Consider the following 24,882-nt stretch of genomic DNA (forward strand, 5'->3'; position numbering starts at 1 on the left):
TCAGGCCGTGGCGTAGTCCACGATCTCCTGTTGCCTGGAATTCTGACCATGGCGGCCGCAGGCTGCAGTGACGGCAACGCACGGCTGCCGTTGTCTCTCGACGCAGCCAAGATCACGTCGCTCCCGGCTACTGCCTACTATCTGCCTAATTTCATCAGCGAGGAGGAGGAGCGCATGATTCTCGATAAAGTGCGTCCGTCACCGCGCCTGGTGCTGTCGAATCCTGCCTGCCCTTGACCTGGTGCGGCCGTGCTGATAACAAACTCCCCCCGCCTTGACTCCAGATAGCTACTGCTCCCCGGCCGCGATGGAAGCAGCTCACGCATCGACGCCTACAGACTTGGCCATCGGATCTCGTCCAAGACAGGCTACTGGACGCACCGCTGCCTCCCTGGCTCGAGACGCCCGTGGTGTCGCGGCTGCTGTCCCTCCCGCTCTCCGACGACCACGACGGCGATGCTGTGAGACACATCTTCGCCGATAGCCCCCATCAGCGCCCGAACCACGTCCTCATCAACGAATACCCTCCCGGCATTGGCATTATGCCGCATAAGTTAAGTATTATGAACAAGTAGATACTACCCTTGCCAGCTTCGAAATGCTCATCCACCCTAGGATGGCGCTGCGTATTGGCCCGCCGTGTGCACCGTCAGCCTGGGCGCCAGCATCTGTCTCAACCTGTACCGCAACAAAGAGGACGGCGCCCTTGACCCCGATCCTGCTTGGCGAATCATCCAGGAACCTCGTAGTCTTCTCATCACTACAGCGACTCTATACACGGACTATCTGCATGGAATCTCCGACATCAAGCAAGATTTAGACCTATCCGCCGATACGATTGTAAATTGGCCGTTGCTTCGAGACCCCGAGGCGTTTGCCAGCGGCCAAAGCGTGAGACAAACCCGCACTAGTCTCACGTACCGAGATGTCCTCAAAGTTTCCAAGGTTGGAAACAGGTTGGGTCTGTTCAACAAGCGATAAAGGCTCGTTCAGAGCTTCAGGAGCAACGTAGTCTAGAATACAAACGGAATAATGGCCCATTTCCCAACCAGCTTGTCTGCACCAAACTTTTCGGCATACCATTTTTTCGTGCCATGTGCCGTTAAACTGAGATTCGTCACGACGAACAACAATACGTACAAGACGGATCTGTTAAAGAAGGCTCCTGGGGGCGCCGCAGCGATGGCAAGGCCCACGTAAACCAGGCATTCGAACGTGTAGTGGGGGCAAACGAGGTACTGGAACCAGCCCTCACTTGGAAGCGTGTATTTCTTGAGGCCCGCCAGATACCTGTGGCAGTTGTTTTGCTGAGCACCGGCAAAGCCAAAGATTGCGGCCCCGATGATGATTTGCGGTGTAAACTCAATTGGCTGTGGCGACTCCCACGATTTGAGGATTGCCCCTGCATACTACTGTCAGCCTTGTTCCCAATGAAGAAATCCGCGAAAATGTGGCCAAGACACGAGACGAACCTGATCCCCGTATCCAGACGCTGATGCCCACGACTGTGTAATAGACCACTGCAAGAGCCCAGTGAAAGGCTGACATGGGAGACGATCCGGGTTTTGCGACAAAGAGACACTCAAACAGTCTCCTCGCTCCTTGGGAGCTCATCAGAAGCCAAGTCACCAGCGTGGCACTCAGGGTGACCTCCGGAGATTGATCCTCCACTGCAGACCGATGCTGTATCTCAGCCATGGCCCGCATAATCGAGCCCTTGGATATGTATTGCCAGCCCCAGAAGATTGACCATGACACAGATACTATGTAGAAGTGTACGAACCACGAGTGAGGCACCTGGGCATAGCTTGTCAGGACCAGGAGAGAATCTGCCTTTGCCTCAGCCTTCTGCCCAGGAGCTTGGCTATTTGGTCCATGCTGGGTATGTGCCGGCCTCCTGGCGCCGTACGCGAACAAGGCCTTGCGCGCATTTTCCGGGAGAACTTGCATCGAGAACAGTATCACGGAGCTGACCACGCAGAAAGCTTGGCACCATTCTGCCGGCGTCGTGCTGGCCATCTTGGTCGCTTTATCGCTACTTTGCCAAGTATAGAAGTCAATGTTTAGCTGCTGGATTTGACCAGAAGATGTAGACAAGAGATGCCCAGTGGGAACGGAGAAGCAGAGAGATGAGGCTTCAGCTTCCAGTCTCGCGGATGCACGGGGCTGCGCGTTGAGCAATCCAGGCCACACTCGACAGCTCGACACTGGATGCCCCGCAAATTGCACATGACAGACCCCCTCTTTGAACGAGCTGCAAGCTCACCTGAATCAAGACTTCGAGCCGCAGCGGCCGGTCGCATGCTAGGTGTCAAACAAGACTAAGGGGCGCCGGCGCTGTGCCGCTGTGGGGTTTGGGGGCTGCCTTGATTCAGCGTCTGACGAGTAGGTTCTTGCGGTCAGTGTGTCCTTCCAAAGAGAAGATGTGTGTGCCTGCGGTCGAATGGCTATCGCAGGAGAGGAATAGTAGAAGCGCCTCTTTGCCAGGGGGCAATTCAGCGGCACGGCAATGGCAGAGTTGACAATGGATGAAGTGCCGGCAATTGGAAGAGGAAGTGGAGATGTCCATGTGCCACCTGTTGTGCTCGAAGTCCAATGTGTAAATGTTCTAGTAATACCATCAATACAGCTGGTTGAACACTTATCCCACCCATTTCCTGGGTGCGGACCCTTCCTAGGTGAGTTTTCTTTCTCTCGAATTCCAACTCTTCTACCTCTGGGTGGTCTAGTTGGTTCATGGCGTCTGACTGTAATGGAAAACATCTCATCAGAAAGTCGGCGGTTCGATTCCGTCCCCGGAGAGTTCTTTCTTCCGGAGAAGAGTTACATTTTTGCTTTTTTTTACCCCCTTTTTTTTTTGTTCGTCTCAAAGAAAAGAATATTTCCACAGCCTTCTGTTCAGTAGGGTACATGTAGGTAGTAGTGAGATGGCCATTGATTAGATTGGCTGCTCGATGACGCATCTTGCAGAGCGACGTACAATAAATACGTGCAATTGCCAAGTTCTCTGCTCTCCTTGCATATACGAATTTGTACCCCAACATCATCTCACAGTTACTGGCGTCTTCGGCGCGTATTAAACAAGTCTTTGGAATCACGTGGGACAAGATACTCAAAACTGGCTTCATGATGTCGGGTAACGTCATAGTTCCCTTGCTTGCTGCCATGCGTTGCTCCTGCCTGTACTAGAAGAAATGTTAGAGCTGCCACCAATTTCATACAGTTTCAATCACAACGACGAAAAAAAAAATCAATACAATTTCAGTGTTACAAAATCTTATTTCATTTCACTCCATCAGGCGAGCTTTCTATAAACCATACCATGCTGTACCGTACCGTACCCAATGTCCCAATCTGTATCCCTTGATTTCCCGATATTCCCTATCGCCAGTTCCCATATCCACCATGCCATGCCAGGCTTTTACTCAAAGAATGCGCCTTTACCAGCCCCATGTCTTGCACTGTTGCTTGGGGTTAACATTCTTGTTAACCGCCAAGCAGTCTTGGTACTGGGCCTGGCACTTCTTGGCCGCGTTGGAAGGAGTGTTGTCTCCAAAGCCCCAGTTTGCCGTGAACTGGCTGATGCCGAGCAAACGCTTGGCTGCCTCGCCGCGCTTGAATCGACCGCTGGAGCCATCCTGGCAGCCCTTCTGGTAGACGTTTGTGCATTGCGTGTATTGCTCCTTGCACGCATCAGAACAAGCATTGCCGCAGCCTGAGGGAGGATACGAGGGGCAGTTCCGGCTGTTCTGGTTGATGTACAGCTTGAAGGGGTTGGTGCGCCAGTCGCTGTAGATGTCATTGCAGCTGACAAGAGGCAGGGGAATGCCGCCGACGGGGTTTCCTGGACCGTACCCGTACTTGGGGTTGGAAGGCTGCGTGCAGATGTTGGTGGGAGGAGGAGGGCACTGGGTGGCCGTCGTTGAGGTGGCCGGAGGCTTGGTTGTGGTCGTCGCTGAGCACGGAACGACGGTGGTGGTCGTCTTGGGAGGACTGCCACCTTGGCCGGGGTTGTGGTTCCAGCAGTCGCCCTTGGAGCATTTCCCGAACAAACAGGTCGAGCTGCAGTACTGCTGAATGCCACTGCACCACAGGCCAAAGTTGAAGCATTGAAGAGCGCCGGGGAAGCCAGCCTGAGCGAAGCAAGAGGCGACACCAGCTGCGCAGGTAGCATAAGCCTTCAGACAGTCCTTTTCATTGTTCCAGTCGGGCAGAGGAGGGAAACACCAGTCACCGCACTTGTACTCGCACGAAGGTGGAGTGGTGACGGTGGCCGTGCACAGAGAACTGGTGGTTGTGGTGCTGGTAGTCTTGGAGGTTGTTGTGGTAGGGGGGAGGGGGCGGTGAGGTGGTACTCGTGGAGGATGTGGAAGTCGTTGTAGTGGAGGTGGAAGTTGTGGAAGACGTGGAGGACGTGGAAGACGTTTCGCAATCATCTGTGGTGGAGGAGGGTGGAGGAGGCAGCGATGTTGTCGAGACTGAAGAGGTTGTGCTGCTGCTGGTGGGAGGCAGAGATGTTGTTGAGTCTGTAGAGGTTGTGCTGCTGGTAGTAGGGGGCAGAGATGTTGTCGTGCTTGAAGAGGTCGTGCTGCTACTGGAAGGGGGCAGCGTTGTTGTCGAGATTGAGGTCGTGCTGCTGCTGGAGGGAGGCACCCAGCCACACGGCTCCAAAGACTCAAGATCTGTGGCAATGTACAGGTCCAAGAGTCCACGTCCACCGCAGGTCTCTGAGGAGTTGCCGTTGCAAGCGAAATTACACTGCGAGTCGTCTACCTTTACGGTGCTGTTTGCAAGAACGTTGCCACACCAGCATTCGCTTCCAAACTCGGTACCAGCCAATGGGAAGCCTTCTGCCTCGCAGGCAGCCAAGCAAGACTCGGTGGTGAAAGTGGAAGAGTCAACATCTGCCGACCAGGAAAGAGCACGACCTTGTTGCGAGTTGTCCGAATAGCAGCCAGCAGCCTTGTAATCGCCGACGGTGACTTGCTTAGTAGGGAATGTCGGGTCTTGCCAAACGGAGAGGATGTTGTTTCCACCACATGTCTCAGATTTGTTACCGTTGCAGGGAAAGCTGCACTGAGAGTCATCGATTTGAGGCCCGTCAACAGTGCCGCCACAGAAGCAAATACCATAGTACTCGAGGCCAGCATAACGGAAGCCATTGCCTATGAAGAGCAAGGTGTTAGCTCATGGTCGTATAACAAACAAGAAACACTCGTCTGAATGGTTTACGGACCTTTGCACTCGGAAACGCATTCCTCCACAGTCATGTTGTTCGAAGACAAAGTTGAGCGGAAGATGAGAGCATTAGGATTACCGGGGCCGCCATCTTGAAAGCAGCCAGAGTAGACAAAAGGTTGAAATTTGTCCAGGCAAGGAGGCAGCTCCACGTTCCAGGCTTGCGTGGATGTCACGAGTGAGAGCGTGGCAACCGCGGCCACGAGGGACCGGGAAAAAGACATTTCGATAACGAGGATTTCCAAAAAGGCCCAAGACACTCAAGGTTGTCGTGAACTAGGCAATGTTTGTCTAGAAGCTTGAGTTACTGAGGTTGGCAATCTGAACCATCGACGGCGGGAATCAGAGCTTTATATACACATCGTCAAAGGGCTCATCTCATATTGAGATGACATACAGCGCAAAGGCCGACCTCCCCGTATGTTGGACTATATCCGCTCACCATCTACGGCATCCGACTTGGAATTTGGGGTCCTAATTTTTCAGAGAGATCACCAGATCGGGCTGAAGTATGCCCCTGTAACTTCCTAACCCCTGTTCCCGAGAGAGATGCGCCATGCAGTTAGCCCATGTCGTCCATGTCAACTACATTGCCTGGCTAGGACTAATAAGCAGTGGTGGACAAGAGAAGACGGAAACAGGCAGCAATGCCAACACCGAGAGCTTGTTGCCAAGCCAGTGCCGATGTCCGTCCAGCCGCTTTGTGCTCCATACTACCAGCACTAATAGTAGTAGCTGGCCTGCAAGGGAAGAGCAGCGTTGATGCAAAGACAGGCCAAGACATTTTGTCATACCCATCAGGTCAAGACAAGAGGAATCTCACTCGCAGGATCGCCGAATAGGAACGACTGATGGATGGCAGCTCTGCTCAGCCAAAAGAAAGTGGGAACACCACCAACACACACACATAGTTGGATATGCCTGCGTACGTTAGGCAGCATTAAGTCTTTCTACACAGTACATATCAGATTCGCTAAGCTATTACAAGACAGAATGCGAGAAGGGACCTCTGACTGGTAACAACTACCGCTTCAATGATACATTACTCCGCCGGTAGGCATGGGCTAGAAACGTGGAGACTGTCTCTTAATCGAATAGCACCTGATTTCTGACCGGTAAGTATTCCTAGATGTGGTTAAGTACCTCATTGTTATCTGATTCTCATGGAACCTATCAGCTAAATCAGTGCTTATAGGTGCCAACACTGGTAACGAGCTACGCTGATATCTGAACCAATGCATATCTCTAATAGCGCAGTGATCTCGGAACAGGCGCTCAACATCCCATGATTAAAGGCCTTGACAGAAGGAAATTAAGTAACAGAAAGGTATAACAGCAGATGGCAGGCTGAAGTGAAAGCAAGAGTGCGTAATTCAAAGCGCGAGATACAAACAGTGATTGGGTAGAAACATGACCGGGTGTTTCCGAACATGCATATAGACGACGTTCTGGACCTCTCAGCCTCTTTCGATCCTTCTCGGAACCCGATATTGTCTACCTTTCCCTGCCAGGAGATTGGCTGTTGTTGGGGTTGGGCCAGGGCGCAAGCAGTTTTCGTGTCAGACTCTGCACACAAACTACACTTAAGCATATTACTACTACCTACTCGCATACTAATACCCATGTACGATACTGGTGCCACGATTTTTCAGCTCTGATGCCGGGGCATCGGGGCTTTACGATGGGCGAATAAGCACGCTAGACAGGCTTTGCTTCATAGATCGAGGCCCGTGGTGGGTCTCTTTCCCGGTCTCTCAACTGACAGGTAGGTGTTGGACACAATCCAGTGGTGGCAGAAGAGCAAACTGAAGATGAAGCATAAAGACATTGGCCAGAGATATTACTAACTAATCCTCCATCTTATGAAAAATCAACAAACGGCATCTTTGATCTGTCAGAGTACATGATTTTTCGATCACATCTAGCCGCGTCAGAGGCAATATCGAGTTGCGTCTTGGCTACTGAGTAGCTCTACGGTGGAGGGTAGCATCACAGGCCGATATTGCTACCGTAAAAGAAATAGGCATAGGCTGATGTGGGCACAAGGGAGCATACAAACTTCGCTGCCAGCTCATCGTGCGTCTCAGCGCAGCTGTTTGTGTAGCAAAGCTGCATTCATCCCACGGCCACAGAATACGAGCTGGCTGTACTCTCTGCCTCTTCTTTGCCGTGGTGGATATCGCGTATTGGCGGCATGTAAGGTGAGCTGTGTGCAGGAGCATCATTCGATATGCATGCGCTGAGAGAAGCAAAGGCCAGTGGGCAATCTCGACTCAACCGACCATCCGACATCCACCGCTGCTCGGTGCTGCTAAGAATAGAATTGGTCAATATGGAGTTTGTACAACCACCGCACTCGTATTGTCTCCGAAGGGCGTGGCCTTGGCCAATTTACGGTGTCAGCTTCGAGGTTGGAAAATCAAGCATTGATCAATAGGTTGAGGTATCAGATTGATAAGCAAGCCATCGATATTAACTTGCAGTCTCAGATGCAGTGCAAGCAGTCAAGCACTGCGCAGATCGATCTCGGTCTCCATCAGCCCACCACGCCTACTAGGCTCAGGGTCAGGTTCAGGTTGAGGATCCTGCCGCTCAAAGTGTGTGCTATTGGACACACCATACATGGTGGAGTCAACGCCAAAGCCTACCCGAGGTCATCAACTTTTCGGTCGCCCGGGTGGTCGGCAGGGTTGTATTACTGTTACGTGTTAGTGATTGCTTCAGGTCGGGCTTGTCTGGCTTTGCCTACCAGGCAATATGTTAGGCTTCGGGTGCCTGTCTATTGCAAAGGTGGGGGGGGTACACAATGCATATTGCATGTTTTCCTTTCAATTCATGTCTTGGTTTGGTAAATTGCCTGCCATTGAACTCTCTGGTAAGTAATTGCACTTGTATTGTTACAGCTAACTACTACATGAGATTGGTATCACGGGTACCTTAGTACTACCACTGAAGCCTCCTTCGGTATTTACACCGCCTCGGCTTCTCATTCATGACCTTTTCCCTCTTCATCTAAAAATGGAAAATACGATCCATTCTCGACAGCAAAGGTTGTTCAGCTGCGGTGGCAGCCGTGCGAGCCACCGTATAATTTGTTCTCTCCCTACATTCCGTCGAATTAACTTCGGCCCCCATCCCAGCCAGCCGCTTTGCCAAGGGGGGGCCACTCTCACCGGATCTACTGCCCCTGACTTGCCCATCTACGCTTCCCCGCCGCTGCTAGACTAGGATCTCTGACTTGGAAGCAAACAGCATTGGTCTCTTCCCGCTTCGACAACTCCGTCATACTGTGCAGTCTCAACACCAAAACAACAAAGCCACGATGCATAGACGGCAAACCAGTCCTGAGAGCAGAGGCCATCCACCGCTGCAGGATTACGGCTCCTAATTACGCGCCCGTCCATGCTTCGCCAGGCGAGGCAAGGCCTTACCGTGCCACGCAATCCACAGCTTTCTCAGCTTTTCTTCTTTGGTTCCATTTCTGCAGACTTGCATTCTTACTATGACTAGATAGGTTGGAAAGCCTCTTACGTAGTATTTTTGCAGCCTAACAGCCCAGTTCACCGACATATGCCTCATGTTTTTCCTCTTTGTTCTCCCTTGCAGCTCAATCTCAATCCTTTCACCTGAACTATTGAATCTTGCAGAGCTGCACAGCTTGCTTTTTTTGCGCCTTTATGCCGCCCCCTTGCAGTATAGTAAGGCTGGTACCAGTGACCAAAGACTAAACCTATTCTTAAATACAAGCTAGAATAAAACATTGCTAGCCCAGTAAGCCTTTAGCTTCTCGTCAGGTGTTATACTTTTGCCTAGACGCAGTACCTGCAGCGCGGGCGGCTATAGAGGACAATGATTGCGTTTCTTTCTCTTGTCTTGTTCTATCTTGTTCCCGTAATTGTGGCTGGCTGTCAGGTCATCAGACCATGTCCCTTGCTTCGTATATTGCCTCGACTTGGTTTGATATCGGTTTGCGGGGAACTCAGAGCGCTGACATGAAACTATTACGGTACAGCTTGATCAGATCTAGTAGGTATTCTGATTCTAATCATAGAGGTAAGAGAGTCCTGAAGATAGATGGCCGGGTAACCGACCTTTTTTGTGTTCTACGACCTATAGTCAAAAATATGAGTCTAAACGTCACTGTACGGACGATGAGTGGAATAGATGTCCTGAGAAATGCATGATAAAACGCTTCACTCAGCCATATTCAGCCCTACCCCTAGCAATGGACCTACATCTCGGCACGGTGATCATACGCAGCAAAATTGTTGAAAAGATAATGGTCATTTATATAGAATTACACTTATATAGCTCAAACTACCCTGGAGACATCGTCACGTCAAACGTGACTCTCCCAAAATCACACAAAAAAGCAGTGAATGATAGAACAAAGTTTTTTATGTGCTTTTTTGCTGTCTTTCTTTCTCATCCATTCTGGCGTGCTCGTACCTCAGAGGACGGCGAAATTAATGCTGAGCTCTAGAGTACATTCAATGCAAACCAATCCTTTCCTTTCTTTGAAAGAATCTTTTTTCCCCAAAAACGCCAAGTGCAAAAATGTGTAGCTAGGACTATCCATGCGCTTTCATTCCCTTCATGACTTGTTCCTCAGGTGAGGAGGAACCCACTTGCCAGAGGTTCGGGTAGGCAGGCTCTCTGTAGGAGCGGCAGCGGACTCAGTCTTGCCGTTCTCGCCCCGTCTTGAGTCCTCGCGAGGAGAGTCACGAGGAGAATCACGAGGAGAGTCGCGGGGAGAGCTGCGAGCGTCACGGAAATCACGAGAGTCGCGAGAGTCACGAGGGGGAGGACCTCTGGCCGGAGGGGGGGGCATTGTCGTCTGCTTCACCGCCTTCCTTGGCTGCTTGTCGGTCTCTCCAGCTTGGCTTGCTGCCGGAGCCAGCCAACTGCAGTCTCGGCGGGCCGCCAGATGGGCGATCGCCAGACTCTGTCCGTGCCGGAGCACCGCCGTCTGCGGATTCTCTGGCGGACTCTCTCTCACGCTCCTTCTCTCGCCAGCCGCCGCCGCCGCCGCCAGATCCAAAGAGGGGTCGTCGGCCCTCTCCACCGGCAGCAGCAGCAGGAGGAGGCTGTCGCTCCTTTTCTGCTTTACGACGGGCAAGTGCTTCTTCCTCACGTCTCTGCTGAAGTGCGGCCTTCTCCAACATCTCCTGGCGTTCCTTCTCGCGCTGTTCCTTGAGCTTAGCAAGTTCAGCCTTCCTAGCCTCGTCGCGTAGACGCTGTTCCTCCTTCTCACGAGCGGCTTGTTCCTCTTGCTCTCGAAGGACACGCTCTCTCTCTTCTCGCTCTCTCTTCTCGCGCAGCTTGCGATCACGGTATTCCTTCTTGCGGATGGCAATCTGCTTCTCGAGCTCGCGCTCAGCATCCCTGCGGCGCTTCTCAAACTCATCGCGGCGTCTCTCGTGCAGCGATGATCTGAAGCTTTCATATAGAGGTACCAGACGGCTAAGACGGTGCTTGAGTTCGACACTCTCCTTGTGCTTCTCTTCAGCCTCTTTGAGGGTCTTGGCCTTGACTGCTTCATAAATCTTGCGATCACGTTCGGTCTGCTTATTGTAGTCGTCGGTGAGCTTCTTAACTTCTTCCTTTCGGTAAGCTCGCTCCAAATGGTCAAGTCGCTTGCCAGTAATGCGTAGCTTCTCGCTGACATCATTCTTCTCCCGCTCCAGCTGAGCCAGCTTCATAGCACGAAGTCTGTTGCTGTCCAGGTTGTCGATATCATCCAGATCAATATTCAGAGCCTCGCCGCTCATCTTGAGGTCAGCAATCTGCTTCTTAATCTCCTCTTTACGAACGCGGTCATGCTCGGCCTTGATGCGTCGGGCCTCACGCTCACGCTGCTCCTCAGCAAGTCGCTTATCTTCAGCTTCCTGCAGAGCTTGCTCTCGCAGCTTCTTCTGTCGGGCATTCTCCTTCTCCTTCTTAGCTTGGATCTCAGATGCCTCATCCTTGCGCTTCTGGATGATTTCCTTGCGTGCAAGAGTCTCAATATGCTCCTTCTCAGCACCAGCCTTTGCGCGGGCGAGAGCAGCGTCATGAGCCGCTAAACGATCCTTGTTAAAGTTGGGATCAATGTAGTGGCATGAAACGAAAAGTGACTTGGCAAGTCGAGTCAGCTGAGAGCGCACAATCTCAGAAGGAGTGCTCTGCAGACGCTGAACGTTGCCGCCATCAGCCTCAGCGGAGCCGGCAGATGATCCGCTGTGTCCAGCCTTGGCTGATGAGAAGACATCGTTGTCGAAGCTGAGGACGCCAGTAGCATGGTCCATTCGGATGGCAAGATCACCCTTCTTGTTTCCGTTCATGATGAACTTCTCGATGGTGCCGCGAGTGACCTGGTAAGGCTCAGGGAACTGAGCCAAGCTCTCGACGAAGCTGAGGTCGACAGTCTCGTAGACCTGAGAAAGCTGCTGGAACAGACGAGTGAGAATGACCTGCTGGAGAGGGAGAATGTATTTCTCCATCTCGGCATCGGCAGCAATCTTGGTCAGGATGGGCGAAATCTTCTTGCAGATGAAGAGAGGGTGGAAATCAACCTCCAAGATGTTGTAGAGATCGCGAATCTCAGGAGCAGATCGCTGGAGAATAGACTTGGACATGGCATCACGGAACAGTCGAGAGCGAGATGGGGACTGGCTCATGCCAAGAAGGGTGGTCAAGCGAGTGTTCTTGTTCTTGCGGGCCTCATCGAAGTCGACCATGGCACCTCGGGATCGGGAGGTGCTGATGACAGGGATGGCGAGGGCAGACAGGAGAACAAAAGAGGCGGCCCTCTGGAGATCAGCATCAGAGGCTGGGGGGTTATCAGCCTTCTTTCCCTGGCCAGAGGCGACCAAAGCCGAAACCTGGCGCAGCAGGGTGTAGTATCTGGACCAGGCAGCAGCGTGGAAGAGGTAGTTCTCGCCAACGAGGAAAATTCGAGTGAGCTTCTCGTAGTAGTTGGCCATCATGATGTTCTTGGGGGGTCGCTTGCTGAGGTTGAGCAGAGTGTGGATATCCTCGACACTTCGGAAAGCCTCCTGCCAGAGTTCCAGCTCGACGGCAACATTGAGCTGCTGGAAACGAGTCTCCAGGTGGCGCTGGAGGGTGTCGGGGTCACTCAGGTTGATGGCGTGCATCTGAGACGAGTACTTGGCCGCCGTCTGGACGTGGTTTCGGAGAAGCTCGCAGAGTCTTCGGAACTCGGTCTTTCGGGTGTACTTGAGGCAGAAGTCGAAAGCCTGCATGGCAGTGCTCTGGTACAACACCTCGAGGCGAGCATTGTTGCGGAGAATGTCAAGGACGGTTCGGTAAGCCTCCCAAAGGAACTTGAGCCAAGGGGTGACGATGGCACGGTCGGTTCGATCACGAGATTGCTCGCCAGAGACGGTGGCGAGGAGGATGGACTCGGGGGGTCTCGCTGGCTTCCAGGTCGTCAATGTTGGAGGTAGCAGCCGTAGCCTCAATGGTAGATTGAACTTCGTCCGCCTTCTGCTGCGCAGCAGTAACCTTCTCCACCGCGAGTTCGATAAACTTTTTCAGGACCAGCTGTGGGGGCGGTCAGTAATCCGTTGTAATCTCTCCCCCCTTTGTCTCTTTCATCTTCGTTCATCCCCATTCAACTTTGATGTTTTACCCACCTCAATAGTCGAAATGTTGGTGTTCTGAGAGAGATTCTTGTACTGGTACAGGGCATCCTTGGCCAGCTTTCCCTTCTTCTGTTCGACGGAGAGCTCAACCAACAGGAGCATAACCGGCTCGAGAGAGGCGATGGCAGCGCTTCGGGAGCGCTTGTTGGTGATGTGCTCATGGAGCAGGGTCAAGGCCGTCGGGGCCTGGTTGACCCCGATCAGCTCGTGGGCGCGCTTCAGGACATTTTCGGGCTTTTGATGCGGCGGGGGCGGCTATCGAGAGGGAGCAGAGTCAGCATCACAGCCCAACGTGGGAATTTGCGTAGGGAGGGGCAATAGGCAATGGTTGGCAGCGAGACGGTCAGTCGCCATCTGCCTTGTGCTACGCACCATACTGGGCAACCTCCTCGACGGATCGATGTGAGCCGGGCTAGGAGATTCGGGGGTAATGAGTAGCCGTCGCAGGCCTGACGATGGTTGAGATGGGGCGCTGGCGTGGCACTCGTGGTGGTGAAGCCTCGCACACTGGGAGGAATTTTTCAATTTCGTGTGTGGACGCTATCCGAGCATGAGGGGCTGCGGAACGACCCATGTCACGTGCTGCTTATGTCATCATTTGCTTGCTATTGTTTCTCTGCACTTTGCAGGCACCGACCAAAGCAAAACGAGGGATTCATATCGGACAGAGTTTGACGCCACGAGTGAGTTTGCGATGTGCTTTAGAGATTTCAAATACTCGCGTATGGATGACTGGCGTAGTGTTCCGCGAAGTTTCCGTAATTGATTGGTTGCCAAACTGATGCACCGTTTCGGGCGCACTCCAGGCCTCGTTCAGCTCAAAGTCACATGATCCCCATGTATGGTGGATTGACGAGCCACTAGCAGAATTAAGCATTCGGACCAAGAACGAGGCGCGCCCAAGCAATCTATCCAATCGCCGGCTGTACCTATTTGGACCGGTCACAGTAGACAGGCCTACCTGGCCTGGTATACAACTGAGCTTACCCAATCATACATCAATTAATCTGAGCCATGGAGGGATCTTCATCCCGAAGATCTCGCTCGCGATCTCCGCCTCGACGAGCGCCCAAGGGCGGCGGCGGATTTCGATGGAAGGATAAGAGCCGCTCAAACGACGACGGCCGCGACAGCTACGATTCAAGGAGAGACAGATTTCGCGACCGGGATCAAGGTCGGGACAGAGATCAAGGTCGAGACGGAGACCAAGATCGGAATAGAGACCGGGATCGGGATCGAGGCCGAGACAACGGAGGAAGGCAACGACGGGATTTCCGTGACCGCTCGCGAGACCGTGGTCGTGACAGATATGGCGGCCGTGACAGGAATGAAGGTCGACCAAGATCGCAGTCTCCTCGACGACGCGAACCGGGGCCAAGAGACGAACGCGACGAGGTGAAAAGAGACACGCGTGATAGAAAGGACAGGAGAGAAAAAGAAAAGAAGCCTCCCAAGGCTGCTACGGCGGCGGCGGCAGGTCAAGAGTTCATCATCGTCCATGTCAATGACCGTCTTGGCACCAAATCGGCCATCCCATGCTTGCCATCAGACACTGTTGGGCAGTTCAAGCTCATGATTGCGGCGCGCATTGGACGAGAAGCGGGACAAATCATGCTGAGGCGACAGGGCGAACGGCCATTCAAGGATCACATCACGTTGGAGGACTATGGTGTTTCGAATGGAGTGCAGCTGGATCTCGAGGTCGATACCGGCGATTGAAGAGCATGTTTCTCTTTCTCCTCTCTTCTACCTTGTCTCTCATTCTTTCCTTTAGGAGCAGCTCCTTTCTCAGCATTCATACTCTTGATCTGGAATATCAAATTGCCCCGTGTGCTTTTAGCATGTATGTGGATTTTAACGTCTATAATGATCAATCTGATTGCTTACTGACAGCTGCTTAGACTGTGCTGAGTGCATAATAAAAGCACCAAGACGTAGCTGTACTCGATGTGACGTCGTGAGCGGAGGCTATTTCTCATCACTCAAAGACGTTCAAGTCCACATTCATAAGTGGTGAAATATTTTCATGTTTGATGTGAAGCTGGCGGATAATAATAGTCATATTCATTGGCTACCACGCCATTCTGCAGCTGACAAGTTCCAATAATAGAGCTGACAACATCTTTGCGATGGACTTGGAATACCGGGAACAACCTGCCTAATAGGTCCCTGTCTTACTCATGAGGATGATCTAGATGCAGAGCTGCAAGTTTTACCGCTCGTCTCGTTTCAAGCCTCTCAGCAGGATGAAGGATTTCCCAAGCGAGGCAGAATCCGACTTATTGGGTTCTTCCTCACCACTTGGACAAGCAATCATGATATCAGAGCTAAAGGGGGCAAACCGGGAAAAGAGAAGAAGGAAGAGAAATTACAAATACAGGTAGCTCATAATACTACCACCATTACCGAAAATTCCGCAGCAACAGTTGCCTACTTGGAAGTCTTGGCTACTGGCTTCTAAATGAGGAGAGGTGCCGTCAAAACTCGTACGTGTGTAATTTAAGCACCAAGTCACGGGGGGGGGGGAGCTGGGCTTTTTCTTCGCCAGGCACGGAGTAGCATTTCATGGGTAGCGAGCTCCGCCGCTCCATACTGAATGACGTGACGGCGATCGCATCTTCCGTCCCTCCGGCCAGGCGTCTTCCGATCTGGTCCAAGAATTGGGTAAAAAACGGCAAAGTATTCCATACAGCCTGTTTTCCTTGCACTGAGCTGAGGTGCCGTCGCAACAATGAATCACGAGCAGCTGAGTTACGAAGCACTAAAAACCGGTGGTAATTTCGTGGTCGAGGTGCTGACGCGATGCGTCGCATAGGATAATACGGAGCTTGCAGCTTGTACTGCTACTTGTAAGATTTGGTCCCCATTATCAGGACCAGTAGCAGGGTTGCCTAGCTCCTCTCTGCTGCATTTCGCAGGCCAAAAAGGGCAGTGGAGGCTAGACCCGACACGGTCTAAGCTTGATTGGACGAGGCGAGAGACCGAAGCGGGAAATGGAATGCAGCGAGAGGAGAAGGAAGGAAAAGAAGAAGAAGGGAATAAAACAAAGAACAAGGCTTTGGATGTAGATATAGATGGCGTATGTACTTTTTTTTTTTTTTTTTTTTTTTTTTTTTTTTTTTTTTCGCGAAATAAGCGTCTTTGTACCTCAGATGCGGCGGGCACAGAGTCGTCTGTTATGTGAGAAGCATTGACGGGACCGAGGTTTGCTCGCACGCGTTGGCTGTACTTTGCCCAGCCCGTCGGTAAGTAGCTGTACCTACAGTATCAGCAGCAAATTGGCGCGCTCCTCTTTCTCCTCTCGCTCAATTGCACACACGAGCTGTGGCTCTGCTAATACATGGGATAGGTAGCCGGCGACAAGCCACGGCACAGCGCACAGCTGCTCGGCAACACGGTAAATCGACAGCAATCTGCGCAATCTGCTTGACGAGACAAGCCAGGGCTGGCAAAAGTGCAAATGCTAGCGCCGCCGTCGTTGTTATGCCAGAATCCTGTAGTCCAGGACTAGCAGCCAGCTTTGCAAGCTACTGCCTTGGCCCGTCTGCTACGGTAAGGGGTACATGTACTTGCTTTGCAGCCGAGCGCAGGTCACTCGCACGCTACATGAAGCAAAGCACTGGAGCGGTCCACCTTTTGCGGCCTTGGGGGCCAATCCTGGGGCACATCCGCGCTGCGCCGTTGCCTTTTGGTGCGTGCTGGTGCGCCGTGGCCCCCCTGTCACTCCAATTTCCAGCGCCGTGCACGGCCCACCCTCGCAGCTGCTGCCCAGGCAAGAATGGGCGCCCACCCTGGCCAGAAAAAATAGTCCCGGGCTAGGTGCTGCCAGCAGCAAGCCCCCTCCCCGGAAAGCCCCCTACAGGAGCTCCGTCGGCCAGTTACAGCGGTGCCCACTGCTAATTATCCGCCCAGCGTCTCCTGCTCCTGGGTCCAGCACCGCCGTCTGTGGCGGATTCTTCCAACTCTCTTCCTCCAGGCCTTCCAAACCCCCAACCTTACTCACACACTCTCGCTCACGCTCACACTCTCTTTTTCTTCCCCTTCTCATTCCCTCACACACACATTCACGTAACGCACGTCTCGCCTTCGCGATCAATCCCCTCCTCTTATTCCCCATATAGGAGTCTGTGTGTCGTCGCTGCTTCTCGCGACCATCAACGAGGGTTTCAAGAACGGCTGGTAAGTCGCTGTCTGATTTTTTTTTCCTCTGCGTTTCCTCAATTGCGCTGTTTCGCGATGCGTCCAAGGGGGGGCGGAGACAGTACAAAGTACCGCCTCTCACTGGCAAGACAACGGCACCACGACCACGGCTGGGCGGATTGTACGGCGATGGACCAATTGAATCGAGATGGGAGCGCCGGCAAGAGGGAAAAGGAGCATTTCGACACGCTGCTTTGTGTGCCTCGTCGTCGACAACCGGCTATGGCGGAGCCTGCGGAATAGAGAGACGCATCGCTGCCTCGTGCCGCGTTGCTTGCCTGCTCTTCCATCTCGCTACCAGAGGCGTCTGCATTCGTTGCACCGCCTCTGTCACGCCGTGGTCACGCCGTGGCCACCAGTCGCGCCTCCCTGCTTGCAGCAAACAACACGCTGTTTTCTGTCTTCATCCTCCTCTACTGCATCGTGTTTCATGTTGTCATCAGCCCTCTTTGTGCTTCCAGGAGCTACCAATCAGCGACAATTTGACCGACTAACCAGGCACCTGCAGGCAGTTCTCCCGACGATCCATCAATAAACTCACATCGTCCCGGCCGACGACGCCTTCGAGCCTGCGAGCCATTTAATTACCGACTTCGGTCCAATCCAACTCATTAGTCATTCTTTTTTAATTTACGTACCGTTACGATGCCTCAGTATACCTCCCGTGATGTCGGCGACCCGACCCAGATCAAGAAGACGAAGCAGTCCATGGCAGACCTCAAGCTTAGGCGCCTAACGGAGCTGAACAACAGGCTGCGTGAGGATCTGGACCGGGAACGCATTCCCGTCAGCACCGCCTCCAAGAGGTAAGAAATAGCGAATAATCTTTAGCTGGCTTGGACTAACGCGATATTTGCAGCATAATCGCGTACTGCAATGGTACAAGAGATTACATGGTCCCTTCAGTATGGGGAACTGTGCCCAAGGGCGAGGACCCCTATGCACCACAACAATCCGGCGGCTGCTGTGTTATCATGTAATTCCGTTTCTCCCCAGAGGTGGAAGAATGACCATCGATGACGTTTCAATTGGGCGGGATTTTTGACGCGGCTTTTTCACTTTTATTTCTTCCTCTTGTGTGATATGGGTTTTTTATTATTCTCTCTTTTATTTTACAACGCGACGCGGCTGGGAATCAGACAGCCAGCGACGGATTCGCCGACGTCGACACACCACCAAACAAACAACACACCTGATCCGGAAAGGCCTTTACGAGAAACTAGACGGGACTCTGAGCTGGATCGACGCAGTCTCATATGATTATACCAATGCTAGAGAGGGGAGGGGGCGGTGGGAAGGAGGAAGCAAAAGTCGCCTGGGGATCGAGCAAAGGCCCCGCGCTCCCTTTTCTCTACGAGTTTATTTTTTCAAGCTCTCTCTTACTTTTTAATAAAGCAGTCGAGTGGTTTCATCTAGGACAGGAAGGAGGAAAGAGATATATCCAACGATGAGAAAGAAGGAAAAGAAAAGGGTCTACGGTGGATTGGGAAGCCGGCTCTTGTGTCTTTGTCTTTTTTTTTAGCATGTATTAATTCCCGTTTTTTCTCTATGGTCCTTCTCTTCTTAAATCGAAATGGCCCCCCTGTACACTTTTTCTTCTTTTTTTCCAACCATTCCAACTTGTTTTGCCATTTTCTACATTTGGATTCGTTTCCCTTTTCCCGTGTGCCGGAGATGGATGGAGAGTCACAGCGCGGTAGCATATGGTGATTTGCAAGACATTTTCACATATATTCCCCTTTGGAAGTTGAGCTGAAGTGGCCGGCTGGGAGATTGTCGTGTATAATGTCGCTTGTAATGCGAGTGGGCGTAGATAATTTAACGGCCGAGTTTTGAACAAGGGTGGCAATTTATTTATTTTCCTCCGTGAAGAGATACCTAATCAAGATATCCTATAATAATACTGACGATGTAATATCAATTCTCAGGTATAAGATTCCTCTTTTTCTTTTTTCTTTCGCCAACGTTCCTCTTTTGTGTTGGTTGACATCTAAACGTGAGTCTTCATGGGCAAATTAATGGCGCGACGCTGCCCGTTTAGCTGTTGTGTACAGGTAGTGGTTAGCTGGCGATACCCTGTACCTGTGTCCGAAACGCGTGCTGCCTGTTTGTCGCTCGCAAGCAATAAAGCGAAATATTGGGGGTGATTTATTGAGTAAATAGTCATTGCATTGCGGAACAGGGCGTTTACAGGGAGATTGCCATTCATCTGGTGTGCTGTTGAAAACTGCCTTTTTGCGTCAACAAAACAAAATAGAAACGATTTCTCGCTAGCCATCATGGGCACGTGAGGGTGTGCTGTTGTAATTTTCTCAAGTCTCAAAGTTTGCTTCCCAGCTCTTCATTGCTCATTGTGTGCTTTGAAAATTATGAGGTACAAAAGCAGAAAATATCAGGTATACAAAATCGTTCCATTCGTTGCAGTAATATTCAACGCCTCAGTTCCTGCAAACGCAAAACGTCGCTCAATTCTACGGTCTAAATGTACAAATAGAAACCAACATTCCCCACATAATTCCAAGCAACTCTTAGTAAACCAAATCGGAACTTCTGCCAAGGTTTGGTTAACTTTTGACAATATCGCCTCAATCTCACGCAAGACAAAACCACTCATCCTCTTTTTCCATATACCAGTCCAACTTCCTCATCCATCCAAATTTCCTTCAATTCCCCGTAAACAAACTTGAATTCTCGAAGAAACTATAAAAAAACCAAGAGCATCACCCGCCATGTCTACTGCTATTTCTTCTCCACCGCCCGCACAGCTTCTTCAGCAGGGCGCCGTCCTGGCACCTTTACCACGCATAACGATCCAGTTTTGCACTCAGTGCAAATGGATGCTGCGAGCTGCCTACGTACGTCAATCTTTACTTACTTCCTTCCTCATCTCTCTATGAATTAGCTTTTGTTTTTTTTTACTCCCCCATCCTCTCTCTGCTCGTAGTTTTGGCACATTATACAAACCATTTTCTTTGCCTTACAGTGGACTCTATTGCTGAGATGCCGCAACTCAAACCCTTGCCCATCACCTCATTCATATAAAACACAGTATACTAACATTCATATAAAAAAAAAGTACGCTCAAGAACTCCTCTCCACATTCTCCCTCTCCCTCGGCGAAGTCGCCCTCCAGCCCTCCACCGGCGGAACCTTCATCGTCACAATCTACCACCCTTCCGCATCTCCTTCAGAGTCCTCAGAACCGCCAGTCATCCGATCCACTGTCCTCTGGAACCGCAAAACAGACCAAGGCTTCCCCGAGACAAAGGAGCTCAAACGCCGCGTCAGGGACGTCATTGAGCCGGGGAGGGATCTGGGCCACGTTGATCGGGACCATCGTCGGCCTGCTGCTGCTGCTGCTGCTGCGGAGTCCAAGACTATAGTAGAAGGAGACGCAAACAAGGAAGAACAAGTTGACAAGAAGAAGCAAGGATCAGCAGCTTCTGGAGCTGGCGTTGTATGCGAAGATTGTAATTAAAGCCGCCCATAAAGCGGGCAGTGAATTGTTATAATGAAAGCAAACAAGTACGGCACATGTCGCAATAAATCTGCTTCCTCTTGAGTTGAAATTGAAAAGCAAAAAAGGAAAGAAACAAGAAAAATAAAAGATAATGGCCCATTATTTTCTAATATCCATCTAAAGATCCCCAGCTGAATATACTTACTTCAATACCTACTATCACATGCTCAAACATGCTCAAACAACTCCTCACGGCCGTCCATGGCCCAAGCGTCCAGCCACTTTTCGGAACACCAAAAGCAGCAAAGTCAAGTCAAGCCAAGCTACTTACTTGTACACACATATATGTCATCTCCTCCTAGCTGCATGAACAGGATCCATTGCAGGTTACACGGCAGGCATCTCGATCAGTTCTTGTTGCGCGCGTCGACAGGCCAGACATCAGAGAGGAGTCTGGGCCCAGCTACGTCATTGCCATTCACACACAAGACAACTTTATACAGGTATCAGGACAACAATGCCAAGTATGGCATGTGGTTTCAAAGTGACATCATAATGTATTTTTTTTTTCTGTGAATGATTTTATCTGTGAAGCTAAGAAACAGCCATTTGTCGTGACAAAAGTTTGCATGTTGGGACATTAGAGGCGATGCGAGCTAAACCGCCGAGTCGATACATTAATGCAGGAAGGGCTCGGCGTTTAATATTCTCGAAGCAACCCGTTTTCGCCACCAGGGCCCAGCGACGGTGCGACGTGAGAGGTAGAGATGAAGAGAGTCGGAGAGTCAAAAAAAGAGACAAAGGCCGGCGGTTTGAAAATCGTCGAGACGGACTTGGTCGTATGTTCCAGCCGAGAGAAGCAGACCAAGCCAAGTCATCTACTCTATTTTAACGCCGGCTTCCAAACTTTTGTTTCTTCTCAGCAGGCTTAAGGATCTAGATGGAAGGAGTCATGTGTTAGCTTTATTCCCTACTACAGTTTTTGGGAGAGAGGCCATTCAAGTGGGTGTGGTACTAACCTGGAACGAGCAGAGCAAGCTCTCGTCTACGCTCATCATGGCACCTGCGTTGTCAAACTCGCCACAGTAGTTGGGGGCACTAAACAGAGTGACGAGCTGGCGCTTGGAGAAGAACTCGTAGCCATCTTCTACGACCTGATGGGCACGGCAGATGAGGTCCATGTCGTGCTTTTGCAGGAAACGGGAGACCACGTCGGGACCAAATGTGAAGGACACACCACGGTCGTTTTCGCTCCAGCCAGTAATATCCTTATCGGGATCGGACCACAAAAGGTCGCACAGCAGACCGCAATCGGGGATCTAAGGGTGATGGTGTATTAGCAGGTGCTCTACGAGTCAACGAGATGCGGACAAGGGGGAAAGGAACATACATCGGTGGGGCGCATGACGCGACGAATCTGCTCCATCGAGTTCAGATCGGGGCTGAGACCTCCGTGCATGGTGAAAATCTTCTCGTCGATGATAGCGGCGATAGGTAAGCAGTTGAAGCAATCCGTAAACGTCTTCCAAAGCTTGATATTGTATCGGCGCTTGCACTCATCGTAGAAGCCGTAGATACGGTTGATGGAGGCGCACTCGTGGTTGCCACGCAGAATGAAGAAGTTCTCAGGGTACTTGATCTTGTAGGCGAGGAGCAGGCAGATGGTCTCGAGGGACTGCTTGCCACGGTCGACGTAGTCGCCCAGGAACAGGTAGTTGGCCTCAGGGGGGAAGCCACCATACTCGAACAAACGCAGAAGATCGTAGTATTGGCCGTGGATATCGCCGCAAATCTGTTGAAAACCAATTCAGTATGTTGCTTGACCCAGAAAGGGAGAAGAAGTAAAAAAAAGGGGGGGGGGGGAAGGAAGATGTGGTTTTCTTTTCCCGTCTTCCAACGCAATGGCGGATTGCCAATGAGCAATTAAACAGGAACAGGCCGACATACCTTAATAGGAGCCTCCAACTCAAGGAGGATGGGCTGGGAAATGAAAATCTCACGGGCCTTGGTGCATAGGAAGCGAATCTCACTCTCGAGGAGCTGGACCTGCTTTCCGGGCCGGCTGCCTCGGACCTCGAGCAGCCGGTCAATTATAGAATCGAGATCGACCTCATGTTGGTCTGCCATCTTAGAGATGCTCCCCGTGGGAGAAACGGCTCGCGTTTATCGAATGGATGAAGCCGAGAAAGGCTGTGTGTTGAAGAAAAGCGAAGGAGGGGGAAAGAAAGGGAGGGCGTGCTGGGAGCAGGCCGATGCGCAGAAATGGTGCGGCCGTCGACTAAAGAAGAAGAGCAGATGATGATACACTGGACAATAAGCACTTTCTGGTAACGAAGTGATCAGGAATCCTATTATCAGACGTTAGAAGGGAAATCAAGAGATTCATCAATAGTGCGAGTTTAGTCATCGAAGGGAGCTCCTCCCCTCCTCCCAAGTCGAGAGAGAAGAGAGAAAAAAGGGCGTAGCTGTAAAGCAGACCAACATCCCGACAACCGGTATCGATCCCCAGGCCTGTGCCATCGAAAAGCCCATTGTTATGGTGTTTTCCCTCATCACGTCTATTTTTTCCCTCCGTCTTTTATTTTTTCCCTCTCGCTCTCCTCCTCCCAAAAAGGAGGGGGGCGACTTGGTGATGGTGATTCGATGCCGAAACAGCGGGAATTGCGAGAGAAAGAGCGCGCGCCATCACCAAAGTGGGGTGAGGGAAAAGGGTTCGAAAAATACTCACAGCTAAAATGACGATGAGGCTTCCCAAGCTTCGTCAACGACAGAACCGACGCGAAGAAGGTAAAAAATTAGAAAAAGAGGGCGCGGGCGGGGGGCTCAGAAACGAAGTCTAAACGCGCGATGACAGGCTCTCGTGGCAAGATGGCAGGGGCTCCGGTTTTGGGAACAAAAACACCGCCGAGGATGCAAATGCCTTATTTTGGCTGTTCGCTGTTTATTTACGATTCGTCGTGGTTGCCTTTCGAAAAGGGCTCGTCGCTGAGGCAGAAGTCTTTGATGGCTTCGGACCCAAGAAGAAAAAAAGGGGGCGTCGAGGCGATTCGTGACCGTCGTCTCTCTTTTTTTCGCTCTCTTCTCTCTTGTCACTTTCGCTCTTGTATCAGGGCGGAGCCAAGAGGCAAAGCCCGTGTTCGTCGCGTCAGATAAGGCCCGTCAAACGGGTTGCTGATTCTGAAATCGGCAGGTCGATGGCAAAAAATAATCAAATAAATGGACGATGATGTTTAATCGCCGGTTCGTCGTTGGAAAACAGAGGTCGTCGTCAAAAGAGGGCTTCTTTGACGGAGATCGCTTTTGGGGTGGTGGAAGGAAGAGAGAAAGAGGTAGGCTTTTTTTTCCCTCCCCCGGCGAAAAAAAGAAGGGAAGAGTGGGTTTTTTTTTCCAGTGCTGGGGCGACGCTTGGCCGGCTCGCTCGCTGATGCCAGCAGGAAAAAAAGGTGCTAGCAGGCTCTGGGGGCGTGTTGTATCACGCTGATATCGAATCGAGTACTACGGCCATTTGGCATGCGCGGGCCTGCATTGTGATATCACCAGAGAAAAAGGCGTGCGTCAAGAATCAATCGCCATGCAGGCCATCGTCTTTCCCCAATTCATCTTTTTGTGTGTGTCTTTTGTGTCTTTTCTTTGTCATTGCCAGGAGTGAGTCAGCTCACGATGGAATGCTGCGCTCTCACATCGCAATCAGCCAGGGATAGGTCAGGATAGGTACAGTAGCATCAATCCCAAAACCGCTTCGGTAGCGTCCTTGTCCATGCTCTTTAGTGGCCCCCCCCTCGCTGAACTTAGTTTTCCAGGTCTCCAGGCACTTGGTCCAGGGGGGGGCCGCATCAGCCTTTTGGTGGCTTCGCATCAGTGTAAAAAAAGAAGAAACACCCATGGGCGCGAAAAATTCGATTGCAGCGCCGCGCTTCAGCAGCCGCATTCGGGCGCTGCCCCTCCTGGAGCTGTGCAGCAGCATCAAGTGTCCAAATCCAGCCTAAGCGACGGATCAAGACTGCTCCAGCTCTGGCTGCCTGTCCCCAATTTCTCATCCAATGCTGCTTCTGCTTACGACGTGCCATGCCCTGTCAGATACGGCGCACCCAGCACTGTTTCCTCTCTTTTCCATCTCGTCTCCCTCCATCCCAAAATCCCCATCCCTTGTTTCTTCCAGCCTAGCTCCGGTGCCCATGCCGCCCGCCCATTGGCCAGCCTAGAGCCGGTCGGAATCCGCTGCCTGTGGGCTGCTCATCCCCCCTTCCTTCGTATCGCATCGCATGCGCATCGCATTGAAACTGGAGACGCTTCTGTCACGGGATTTGCACGGGAAACTCTCCGATTTCACAGGGGAAA

General features: G+C 51.7%; 11 protein-coding genes and 1 non-coding gene across 12 annotated transcripts; 7 read left to right on the forward strand and 5 right to left on the reverse strand.

The window, feature by feature from the left end:
• Positions 1-48: 48 nt before the first annotated feature.
• Positions 49-981, forward strand: TrAtP1_004649 (uncharacterized protein; the record flags this gene model as incomplete). The annotated part of the gene is made up of 3 exons (XM_066112391.1): positions 49-189; positions 285-506; positions 616-981. The coding sequence occupies 3 exons, from the start codon at positions 49-51 to the stop codon at positions 979-981; spliced, it is 729 nt and encodes a 242-aa protein (XP_065968475.1).
• Positions 982-1,013: 32 nt separating this feature from the next.
• On the reverse strand, positions 1,014-2,019 carry TrAtP1_004650 (uncharacterized protein; the record flags this gene model as incomplete). Its single annotated transcript, XM_014084992.2, has 2 exons — positions 1,014-1,402; positions 1,473-2,019. The coding sequence occupies 2 exons, from the start codon at positions 2,017-2,019 to the stop codon at positions 1,014-1,016; spliced, it is 936 nt and encodes a 311-aa protein (XP_013940467.2).
• A 695-nt stretch (positions 2,020-2,714) lies between these two features.
• Positions 2,715-2,802, forward strand: TrAtP1_004651. The gene has a single exon. It is a non-coding gene; the product is annotated as a tRNA-Tyr (tRNA).
• A 1,428-nt stretch (positions 2,803-4,230) lies between these two features.
• On the reverse strand, positions 4,231-5,462 carry TrAtP1_004652 (uncharacterized protein; the record flags this gene model as incomplete). Its single annotated transcript, XM_014084114.2, has 2 exons — positions 4,231-5,165; positions 5,237-5,462. The coding sequence occupies 2 exons, from the start codon at positions 5,460-5,462 to the stop codon at positions 4,231-4,233; spliced, it is 1,161 nt and encodes a 386-aa protein (XP_013939589.2).
• Positions 5,463-10,031: 4,569 nt separating this feature from the next.
• On the reverse strand, positions 10,032-12,482 carry TrAtP1_004653 (uncharacterized protein; the record flags this gene model as incomplete). Its single annotated transcript, XM_066112392.1, has 1 exon — positions 10,032-12,482. The coding sequence occupies one exon, from the start codon at positions 12,480-12,482 to the stop codon at positions 10,032-10,034; it is 2,451 nt and encodes an 816-aa protein (XP_065968476.1).
• A 118-nt stretch (positions 12,483-12,600) lies between these two features.
• Positions 12,601-13,730, reverse strand: TrAtP1_004654 (uncharacterized protein; the record flags this gene model as incomplete). Its single annotated transcript, XM_014084115.3, has 3 exons — positions 13,339-13,730; positions 12,876-13,139; positions 12,601-12,783 (listed from the first exon to the last, which is right to left on the reverse strand). The coding sequence occupies exons 1-3, from the start codon at positions 13,456-13,458 to the stop codon at positions 12,601-12,603; spliced, it is 567 nt and encodes a 188-aa protein (XP_013939590.2). The 5' UTR covers positions 13,459-13,730.
• TrAtP1_004655 (uncharacterized protein) lies at positions 13,731-15,432 on the forward strand. Its single transcript, XM_066112393.1, has one exon. The coding sequence runs from the start codon at positions 13,899-13,901 to the stop codon at positions 14,601-14,603; it is 705 nt and encodes a 234-aa protein (XP_065968477.1). The 5' UTR covers positions 13,731-13,898; the 3' UTR covers positions 14,604-15,432.
• A 450-nt stretch (positions 15,433-15,882) lies between these two features.
• TrAtP1_004656 (uncharacterized protein) lies at positions 15,883-16,314 on the forward strand (the record flags this gene model as incomplete). The annotated part of the gene is made up of 2 exons (XM_066112394.1): positions 15,883-15,963; positions 16,234-16,314. 2 exons carry the CDS (start codon positions 15,883-15,885, stop codon positions 16,312-16,314), a joined length of 162 nt encoding a protein of 53 aa, XP_065968478.1.
• Positions 16,315-16,447: 133 nt separating this feature from the next.
• Positions 16,448-17,668, forward strand: TrAtP1_004657 (uncharacterized protein; the record flags this gene model as incomplete). Its single annotated transcript, XM_066112395.1, has 2 exons — positions 16,448-16,770; positions 17,593-17,668. The coding sequence occupies 2 exons, from the start codon at positions 16,448-16,450 to the stop codon at positions 17,666-17,668; spliced, it is 399 nt and encodes a 132-aa protein (XP_065968479.1).
• A 61-nt stretch (positions 17,669-17,729) lies between these two features.
• TrAtP1_004658 (uncharacterized protein) lies at positions 17,730-18,064 on the forward strand (the record flags this gene model as incomplete). Its single annotated transcript, XM_066112396.1, has 2 exons — positions 17,730-17,890; positions 17,944-18,064. The coding sequence occupies 2 exons, from the start codon at positions 17,730-17,732 to the stop codon at positions 18,062-18,064; spliced, it is 282 nt and encodes a 93-aa protein (XP_065968480.1).
• Positions 18,065-19,813: 1,749 nt separating this feature from the next.
• Positions 19,814-20,562, forward strand: TrAtP1_004659 (uncharacterized protein; the record flags this gene model as incomplete). The annotated part of the gene is made up of 2 exons (XM_066112397.1): positions 19,814-19,939; positions 20,161-20,562. 2 exons carry the CDS (start codon positions 19,814-19,816, stop codon positions 20,560-20,562), a joined length of 528 nt encoding a protein of 175 aa, XP_065968481.1.
• An 870-nt stretch (positions 20,563-21,432) lies between these two features.
• On the reverse strand, positions 21,433-22,671 carry TrAtP1_004660 (uncharacterized protein; the record flags this gene model as incomplete). Its single annotated transcript, XM_014084119.2, has 4 exons — positions 21,433-21,480; positions 21,564-21,863; positions 21,935-22,336; positions 22,492-22,671. 4 exons carry the CDS (start codon positions 22,669-22,671, stop codon positions 21,433-21,435), a joined length of 930 nt encoding a protein of 309 aa, XP_013939594.1.
• Positions 22,672-24,882: the final 2,211 nt, after the last annotated feature.

Source organism: Trichoderma atroviride, chromosome 2, assembly GCF_020647795.1.
Source record: "Trichoderma atroviride chromosome 2, complete sequence".
Classification (NCBI taxonomy): Eukaryota; Fungi; Ascomycota; class Sordariomycetes; order Hypocreales; family Hypocreaceae; genus Trichoderma; species Trichoderma atroviride.

Coding starts and splice junctions, on each gene's coding strand:
- TrAtP1_004655 (XM_066112393.1), top strand. CDS start 13,899: ATGGAGGGATCTTCATCCCGAAGATCTCGCTCGCGATCTCCGCCTCGA.